This window comes from Emiliania huxleyi (assembly GCF_000372725.1).
Source record: "Emiliania huxleyi CCMP1516 chromosome Unknown EMIHUscaffold_1240, whole genome shotgun sequence".
NCBI lineage: Eukaryota > Haptophyta > Isochrysidales > Noelaerhabdaceae > Emiliania > Emiliania huxleyi.
Window position 1 is genome coordinate 1 of NW_005201348.1, and position 8,957 is coordinate 8,957.

An 8,957-nucleotide genomic window follows, 5' to 3' on the forward strand; every position below is an offset into this window, starting at 1 on the left:
TGATCAGGGCTGTGCTTTGGTGGGGTTGTGTTTGAGCATGTGTGAAGTGGGAGTGCGTGCCGGCGGTGTCTGTGGGTGCAACGGGCGTGAGTGAGGCCGTTTTGCCACCAAAATGTTCCTGACGGGAGTTCCGTTTAGCTACATACACTGAGATACTTTCTTTTCTCCCAGTAAGCTAAACGTTGACTTGCCAACAACAAACCTATGTAAAAAGTAGTTACACTGAAAATACAAAAAAAATCCAAGAGAGGGGTTGGAGGGCGGGAGAATCCAAAAAAGCCGTCCAAAAAGCCACAAAAAGCCAGCGAGCCTCCCGTTACGCGATTGCCGCGAAGCGCAGCATGATGCGTGGCCAGCTTGGGAGGCTGCGCCGCTGTCAGAGGCGGCCGCCACTGTGAGGTCTCGAGGGCCGACCGGCCGGGCGAGCATCCGCGCTGCCGACGACGTGCTCGAGGCTGACCTTCAGAGCGACGAGATTCTCGCATGCTTTGAGGAGGCGCTCGGCGAACGGCAGCCAGAGATGGGAACGGATGCTGCAGCAGGGCGAGAGGCGAACGCCGAGAGTAAATCGCGGCGCGGCCGTCGGTTGGGCGCCTGGTAAAACGGCCGCACGTGAACATGGGGCACGGTAATGGATGGGATAGGTAGAGCGGTTTAGTGGTCCGAAGGAATCAAGGCAGGGCAGTGAGCTCGCAGGCTGCTCAGTCGCCGTCGCCGCGTGTCAAGTCAGGACAGAGCTCAGAGGACACGCCCGGCCGCTGCGGCGTCTGTGGCTGAATGAGGTGCAGTGTTCCCGTGTCGGGAGTCGTGGTTGACACTCTGAGTTGACGGGGTCTAGAGTTGATTGTTGCAACTGGGTGAGTGAAAATACCTCTCGAACGAAAGGACTGAAACGATCTGCCTTTTACGGGCCGACACGGCTTGCTGTGTTAGGATCATCAGAGGTGTCGAGGTGGTGTCGAGCGGTGTCGAGCGGTGTCGAGCGGTGTCGAGGGGTGTCGAGGTGTCGAGTTTGGCACCTTGACACGGACGAGCATGGTCCTAGCCTAGATGGTGTCGAGGGGTGTCGAGGGGTGTCGAGGGGTGTCGAGTTGGTCGAGTTGGCATGGGGTGTCGAGGTGTCGAGTCGGTGTCGAGGTTTGGTGTCGAGGTGTCGAGGCCAGGGCTCAGGCTCTTACGCCACTTCGCCGTGTGCTGTGAGAGGTCGCAAGAAAAGCGCGCCGTCCGCCGATGTGCGCGATGGCCTCGACAGTATCCTCGGCGAGCGCCGATCTCGCAAAAATGGGGCTCTCCTCACCGCGCTCATCTGGTCTCGCACCGCTCCGGCCTCGCCGCGCGCCCGGGCCGCGGCGGCGTGAACCTGAACGGAAGTCGGAACCTTCCAACGGCTCTTCCTTGTACTGGAGAGCGGCTGGAGCGTGTGAACGGTTGTCTAGAAGAGGGGTGATGCCCTGTCGCCCAAACTCAATGCCCATATATGTCAATGCCACAAAACAGCCACTAGACTACATGAACTACTAGACGAACTTAACACATGTGTCAAGTGTTATATTGAATATTAGAGAGGTGTCCGTTTTTATTTATGTATGTATGTAAAAGAGGAATGCAGAAGATCAAGGGGGAGGGACGCGGCCAGAAAGACAAAGAGTATTCAATATTCGCGCCGGACGGGGGTGACGATTTCGCAACTCGCCCCGGCTTCGCGAGGCCCACTCCTAGTGTGGCACACCGCAAGCGCCCCGCGAGGGCGTAATCGAGCACACCAGCTCAGGTGGATTTGCACGCCGCAGACGGTGCCCGGCGCCACGGAAGAGAGAGCCAGCGGCGGCGGCGCTGGTGGCCGCCCCCGCCCTCCTTGCGGCGCGCGCGAGCAGCGCGGCGGTGCTTGCGCACGTAGTCGTTGCACGTCTTCTGGCGCCTGCCGACCGAAGAGCTCGGGGGGTGAGAGGGCCGGCGACGGCAGGCCCGCCGCCGCCGCTGTGCGCACGCACAGCAGGATGAAGGTGCCGGTCAGCGTCGCGGAGAAGGCCTTTGCGCCGATGGCGGCGGAGGGCTGCGAGAGGACCATCGCCGCGCAGCAGAGGCCGGCCGCCGCGTTGGAGCAGGTCATCGACGAGGCGTAGGCCCACAGCACGTAGCGGCTGTGCGGGTAGAGGCAGTAGAGGTTTAGGAGCGCGGACCCTACGAGAGACGGGGGCGGAGGGGGGGGCGCCTCCCGTCAGAGCCCTTCCGTCAGAGCCGCGTCTCCGTCGAGCAAGGTCTCGAGGGCGGCTGGCCGTCTGGGCGGCGCACCGAACTCGAACGCGACGGCGCCTGCTGAGAAGTACGGCCAGCCGGCGGGGCAGACGACAAAGGCAAACATGAGCCCGGCGAGGCAGCCTGCGGGGTGGGGAGGGAGGGGGGGGAGGAGAGGGCGGAGGGCAGTGAGGGGCGCCGCGGCGGGGGAGGGAGGTCGCTGCGGACGCGCCGATGTGGTGGAGGAGCAGCATCGGGCCGAGCCGGAAGACGATGAGGTCCTCCACCATGTAGCCTGAGGCCGGCAGGGCAGGAGAGGGTGCAGGCGACCGCCCCGGTCTGCATCTGTGTGGCGACTCATGCGTCGCACCGCCAAAGACGTAGAAGAAGCACCAGTCCCAGAAGCGCTGCCCGTTGGCGGTGAACCAGGTGGACGAAGCTGTGTCGACCCACCCCGAGATTGAGTAGTTGGCACACGCGAGCGAGAGCAAAAAGATCGCGGGCAGGACCATGATCTGCGTCCACATATGCGAGGCGCAGAGGTAGAGAGGCAGCCCGAATTCGTCGGTCGACGTCCACGAGGGATTCTTCCTGCACAGCTTACGGACGAGGGCGCTGCTCACCAGCCATGCCACTCCCACAAGCCAAGCAGCCCCGAGCGGCACAACCACCAACTCCCAGCCATCGCTGAGGCTGCTGTCGGTCGGTACGGGAGAGGGCGGCAGCTTTAGCCGCGGCGCAAGGGCCGCCGGAACACGCATCTCCCACCACGTCGTGAGCATCGTAGCCAGCGGCGCCGCGTGTTGGGGTGCCCGACGCAGCGCGTGGGGTCGCCGTGGAGGCCGACGGTGTTACGACTTTTTTTCTTTTTCCGGTCCGGGGGGGCCTCTTTTCTTCCCGATCATCCCACAATCGCTGTCGTGGGATCGCTTGTCAGGGAGAAAGCCAGTGTGGCTTGCCCGCCAAAAGAAAGCCAATTTTTGACTTGGGCCCTCGGGCGGCCTTCTCTCGAGGTCTCGAGATACACAAAGCGGCCAACAGCGTGGCTGCCACACACCCGTGAGTTTCATTTCTCTTTTCTTGCTGGTGAGGTTGTCTGCTGTGAGAGAGGCGTCCTTGAGCTCGCGCAAGGGACGCGACGCCATCTCCATGCTGCGGAGCGCGCGTCCGATTCGGCTGGCTCAGGCCGCCACCTCGCGGCGGATCTTCTGGGGCCGCGGCAGCTCGGATCCGCCGCGGCCGCTCGCACCGCCAGAAACGGTCGACGCGTGGATGGCCGACTCCACACTCATCGACCCGGGCCTGCCCGTCTGGCGGCGCGCAGAGCTGTGGCTGACGCTGCGCATGCTTCACGGGCTTGACCTTGAGGACTTCCTTCGCGGTGCGTCCGGCGCCTACCCCGTCGTGCTGCGGGCGATGTATAATCGCGACTGGCCAGTGCTCGAGCCGCTGGTCTCGGAGCAGTGCCTCGACGCGATGCAGGCGACCATGGAGGACATGGCGCGGAATGCCCAGCGGGTGGACCTGGCCGGCGACGAGTCCGACTTTCAGATGATCTCGTGCCGTCTGAGCCGCGCCCAGATCCTGCAGAGCGACAGCGAGACGCCGGCAGGCTCGTGCTTGCTACACGTGAGCTACGAGGTGCAGGAGCGGTACACCATCCTCGATTGCCACTCGGAGCAGCCGCTGCCGCCCTTTGACGGAAGCGCGAGGGAGCAGAAGTCGACCTGGGTGTTTTCGGGCGTGGTCACGCCACCCACCGGCGAGGAAGCCTCGGGCAAAGGCGAGGGCGAGGACGGCGGCGGAGGCGGAGGGGCGCGGGATGAGGTGGAGCATGGGTGGCGGCTGCACTCTGTGGTGTGATGCGCCGGGCGCGGAGAGTGTTTTTGGTCCCCAAATCCCTCGGTCCCCCCTCCTTCACTTTTGTCCTTGGTGCTTGGAGCACTTGGACACTGCGGGGGCCGGGGGGCGCGGGCGGGGGGGGGCGGCGGTTGGCCCAACGCATCTCCGGATCTCCGCGGCCCCCAAGCCCCCAACCCGGTCCGCCGGTCCTCACTTTTCTCTTTTGACTTCTCGCGGGGCCCCTCATTTTTTCTACCTCCCTCTACGAACAAAAGCCTCTGTCCAACGGTCCGTTCACAGCCTTTGTTATTGAGAAGAAAATACGTCCTATAATGGCGCTTTGGCGCTGAGTGTGCGCTGGTCTGTGAGAGGTTGAGGTGCGAGCGAGCCCTGGAGGCCCTAGGGATGGGGGGAAACTACCCGCGGGCCTAGAAGGCCCGAGCGCAGGGGGGTGTTCACAGAGAAAAAGAAAAATTCGCGGCGGAAAAATCCTGTAAACCACCCCCTCTCTCTGCCTCGCTCCGACCCGACCATGCTTCTCGCTCCTCCCATGCTTCTGCCACTCGTTCTTTCCCTGACAGCATGGGCGCCGTATCGTAGCGCGCTGCCGAAGCTGGTGTCCGGGAGGCAGGCTGTGGCGGCCAGAGCGGCCGCGGCTGTTGCCGCCGACGCCGACACCGTGGACGCCGAGGCGGATGCCTTCTTTCGTAGCATCGACGAGAATTGTGACGGGCTCATATCCTTCGAGGAGCTCTCCAACCACCTCGGCAGCTTGGGGTATGCGACGGGCGCTATCGAGCATGTGGTTGACATGCTCGACCTAAATCGCGACGGTGCCCTCTCCGTTAAACACCCGGTGAGATGATGGCACGGAGATGAGATTTCACACTGCGTTGCGCCACAGGCGAAATCTCGCCCGAGGAGCTGCGCGAGAGCTTCAGGCGGTACGACGATCCCGCGCTGCGTGCCGCCCTGGGACTGAGCCTGTCTGCTGCGGATGCCGTCTTTGATGCGCTCGACGCAAACGGCGACGGCGCGATCTCCAGGTCGGAGCTGGCCGCATACCTGAAGGGCAACGGCTACGGCGACCCCAAGTACCGCTGCACGGCCGACGCAATCTGGCAGATGCTCGATATCAACGCAGACGGCGCGGTCTCTCGATCCGAGCTGCGGAGCGGCTATCTCACCTACTCGGCGCTGCGAACGGCGCTCGGCATGGGGAACAGGTGATACTAGGCTCGAGATGGAGAGTCAAGGTGAGTGGAGATGCGTGTGTGGATGGTGGTTGGTGACGAGTTGTGGTACAGGGAGATGCGGTTGTATGTCGCCATGTACATCACACGAGTGTTCTTCTCTCAACCCGCGTCTATAACTACTCTCTATATAGAGATTAGTCATTAGACTTTAGAGGGAGTACACACGGCGACGGGGCCGTTTCACTAGAGTATCTCTCGCTCATTCCCCAGTTCCCCACTACCCTTCTCCCCTTTCCCCCTGCCCGCGCCCCGGTCCGGGGTAGAAGAGACTCTGAAAAGGGTGAAGAGAGAGTACGGGCTACGGCTCTCTACACACACCTTTCCTAATATAAGAGAGAAGAACGTACAGTATGTTAGCGCTGCACCTGCATTTTGGGCACATGCAACCCATGGTCCATGCTGAGACGCGTCCCTATAGCACCTATGTTTCCTAGCACCGCTCTGCCTAGTGAAGAATGAGGTCCCGGTTGGAGTGCCGGGCCTTCTTCGCTTTGTTGCGGCGGCGGAATGCTCTTTGAACGCGGGCGAGCGACTCCTCCGTCGTCAGACGCGACTCCCCGCTGCGCGGCGTGATGGAGCTCCAAATGGCGGAAGCAGTACTGGGAATCGCTCCCACTGATGTGGTCCTGGGCAGTTTGACCTCCGTCTTTGACGACTTCCGGCCAGACGCAGAGCCTGCAAAGTCGCCCCACGCAAGTGGCTGCGCCGCCGCTCGAGCAAAGTCCACCACGGCGCTCGCAGTAGCAACCGTGTCCGCGTCGTCCTCGTCCATGGACAGCTGCTCGCCAGCGGGGCCCTCTCCAGTGCACACTGCCTGCAGGATGGACATGAGCCGCATATTGAAGTCGTCCTGAAAGGTTGCGCACGGCAGGTCGTTGGGCGGGTAGAGGAAGGGCTCCTCCATGTCGCGCGCCACCTCGTTGAGCCCAAAGTAGGAGAGGATCGTGACGAAGGAGAGGGCTGGGCCGAGGATCATTGAGCAGACCCACATCGAGTAAGGGAACGCCCCCTCGATCTTAGCCAGCTGGTCGATCTCCGAAGTCCCCCATTCGTCTTCAAAGTGCCCGACTTTGGCAACGGTCACGAGAGGGACAATCGGAATAAGCAGCAAAAGCATCGTTGCCACCATTTGCGCGTACGGGAAGGGGAAGGGGGTGTCCTCCACCTTGCGCGCCTGCGCAAAGGCCACCATCCCCTCCGAAAGCGCCTGGTACACACGGGAAAAGACAGGCGGGTCGACGGCGAGGCCGCCGTTGAAGCGGCGCTCCGTGAGCATGCGGCAGAGGCGGGCGTGGACGAGGCCAACACGATCAGGCGCGATGCGCAGCCTGCGCGCCTCGGTTGCAGAAACACCTCCGAAGACGGACAGCGGCGAGAAGGCAAATTTCGCTCCCGAGGGATGTTTCCGTTCCTTGGAACGGAGATCGGTGGCTGCCGTCGCCTCGGCACTGCCCTCGTCGTCCTTCTCGTCGGCGGCGGGTGCATAAGCGTTTGCACCATGCTTGCTTCCACCGTGCTTACTTCCATCTTCTGACGACGTCTTGGCTGCTTTTGCAGCTCGGCTTGCAACCTCAGCAAAGCGATGTCTAGGACTGGTGCCCTTGGCGCTGTCACCTTCGACAGGCCTCGGTGGCACCCGCAAGCGCGCCGTGATGTTGGTCTGAGTCTTCGCAGAATTGATCTGCTCCTGCTTGGCGGCCCTGGGCGTATTTTCTACTCCCAGTGGGGGGCCTGGGCCCCGGGCCCCCTCTTGTTTTCTGTTTTCTGTTTTTGTTTTCTGTTTTCTGTTTTTCAAAACGCCCGCCCGCAGGGGGGTTTTGTCCCACAGGGTTTTACCCTCCGCGTGAGGATCGGCGCGGCGAGGGGGTAGGTTCGAATTCGCCGCGCAACATTTCACCCCCACAGGACCCCGCCCACCCCCCCTCATGGTCCCACCTAGCACCCCAATGAGCTTTCGCACCCCCTCCTTGCGCAGTGTCCCCCACTATGTGTCGCCGTCTTCGGGGCACGCTATCCTGTGCAGTCAGGGCAAGTGGGGGCGAGGCGCAGTCCCATCTCTCCTGTGTACGGGTGGGTTCTGTCCCTAGTCTCGGAGGGGGGCTTGAAGCTAAGAATATTTTATTTTTTCAAAACGCCCGCCCGCCCGCCACCCCGAGGCGGCTCGGCCCCCCACAGGGGTTGTTGCACGAATATATGGGCCAAAAGCGTCGAAAATGTCCCAAAAAGCGTGTCTCGAGTTTGTTGCAGCCCCACAGCCGGCGCGCGCTGCCAGGAAGCACCGCTCGCGTTTCGGCCGCACTCCCTGGCACCCAGTGAGTGCGGCCGACCGACCAGACCGAAAAGGCTCGACGCCTTGCTCGCTGTGGGGCTGCAACAAACTCGCCGCCGAGCGTGCCACCGACGGCGTCCCGGCGGAGGTGGTGGAGTTTGAGACCTGAGGCTGCGGAGGTGACGCCTGAGGTACCGGCCCGTGCACGGCGACTCAGCCGGCGACCGCCACGGGCTCAGGCGAGACTTGTCGACTCGTTCCGGCTCAGCTTCACCGTGGTCATCGGGCGTCTGTCGACGTCAGGACCACCCATACAGCTCGAGGGTTTGAGGTCGCAAGAGCCAAGATGGTGGCGTTTGGACATCCCAACCATCCCACAAGACAGCCTGTAGGTGATGGCGGGACGGCGCAGTGTTTGTGGCACTCGGCAGTAGGCACCTGCGGCACGGCCCCTCGGCCCCGCTGTCGGCTCTCGCGGGCTGCGGAACCGGCCCCAGAAGGGGACGGTCCGGGCGAGTGTGGCAGCTCCTGCGCTAGTATGGGCACCATCTATCACAACACTACTGACCCTGGCCATTAGAGCTGCCAGGGATAGCGTCAGGAGCCGGTAGGAGTCAAAACCCCTCATATTTGAGACATCGTGGCAGGGTAGGCTCCGCCTCACTGCATCTCGGACTGGATTCCACGAATTGATTTTCCTAGCGTCGTCAAAGTGAGCTGAAAGCTCGCTCAAGAGCCGATGGTACCCGCCGACCGCCTCCCATCTCGCCGCTGCTCTGGCGGGGCGGCGGCGGGGCCTGGCGACGGCGCGCGGCGCATGTGCCGTGGCAACCCACCGGGCCGGCCGGCCGCGAAGGCGCCGACCGGTGATCGCCACCGCGCCCCGCCTCGGAACGCCGTTTCCGCTTGGCGTCCGAGGCGCTCGGCGTTCCCGCTGGAGCGCGAGATCGGACCGGGTCGGACGCTCCTTTTCTCGCCGTAGGCACGGCTGGCCGGCTGGAGCAACGGAAAAACAAAAATCGCACGGCTCAATCCTCTCCGGCCAGCCTCGGGCTAGTTAATCACGTCAAAAATCGGAAGGTTCCGCCGCCCCGGATTCCACCTCCCTGGCCCTCCACGCCCCGCGCGCGCGACCGTATCACCGCCGCAGTCGGCCTCCCCGCCCCGCGCGCTGTAGGAGCGGCGCCCACCCACCGGAGACGCCTTCCCCTAGACCGCCCGACCACCCCACCCCCTTCGGCAGGTGCCTCGCACGTATTTTGAGCGCGAGAGGCCTCCTTTGAGGTGGCGGCCGGCCGCCGCGTCGCGCGGTGAGGCGGCATGAGGCCGTCCCCCTTCACGTTCGAAGGCGGCCC

The 8,957-nt window shown here is 63.2% G+C and overlaps 4 protein-coding genes across 4 annotated transcripts; 2 read left to right on the plus strand and 2 right to left on the minus strand.

The window, feature by feature from the left end:
• Window positions 1-1,491: 1,491 nt before the first annotated feature.
• On the minus strand, window positions 1,492-2,942 carry EMIHUDRAFT_446964 (hypothetical protein). The gene is made up of 6 exons (XM_005789838.1): window positions 2,606-2,942; window positions 2,468-2,530; window positions 2,293-2,379; window positions 1,992-2,181; window positions 1,649-1,918; window positions 1,492-1,555 (listed from the first exon to the last, which is right to left on the minus strand). The coding sequence occupies exons 1-5, from the start codon at window positions 2,760-2,762 to the stop codon at window positions 1,768-1,770; spliced, it is 648 nt and encodes a 215-aa protein (XP_005789895.1). The 5' UTR covers window positions 2,763-2,942; the 3' UTR covers window positions 1,492-1,555; window positions 1,649-1,767.
• A 442-nt stretch (window positions 2,943-3,384) lies between these two features.
• EMIHUDRAFT_122374 (Hypothetical protein) lies at window positions 3,385-4,098 on the plus strand (the record flags this gene model as incomplete). Its single annotated transcript, XM_005789839.1, has 1 exon — window positions 3,385-4,098. One exon carries the CDS (start codon window positions 3,385-3,387, stop codon window positions 4,096-4,098), a length of 714 nt encoding a protein of 237 aa, XP_005789896.1.
• Window positions 4,099-4,609: 511 nt separating this feature from the next.
• EMIHUDRAFT_122375 (hypothetical protein) lies at window positions 4,610-5,307 on the plus strand (the record flags this gene model as incomplete). Its single annotated transcript, XM_005789840.1, has 2 exons — window positions 4,610-4,910; window positions 4,982-5,307. 2 exons carry the CDS (start codon window positions 4,610-4,612, stop codon window positions 5,305-5,307), a joined length of 627 nt encoding a protein of 208 aa, XP_005789897.1.
• Window positions 5,308-5,778: 471 nt separating this feature from the next.
• On the minus strand, window positions 5,779-7,885 carry EMIHUDRAFT_252064 (hypothetical protein; the record flags this gene model as incomplete). The annotated part of the gene is made up of 4 exons (XM_005789841.1): window positions 5,779-6,903; window positions 6,970-7,020; window positions 7,643-7,767; window positions 7,849-7,885. The coding sequence occupies 4 exons, from the start codon at window positions 7,883-7,885 to the stop codon at window positions 5,779-5,781; spliced, it is 1,338 nt and encodes a 445-aa protein (XP_005789898.1).
• Between the last annotated feature and the right edge of the window lie 1,072 nt (window positions 7,886-8,957).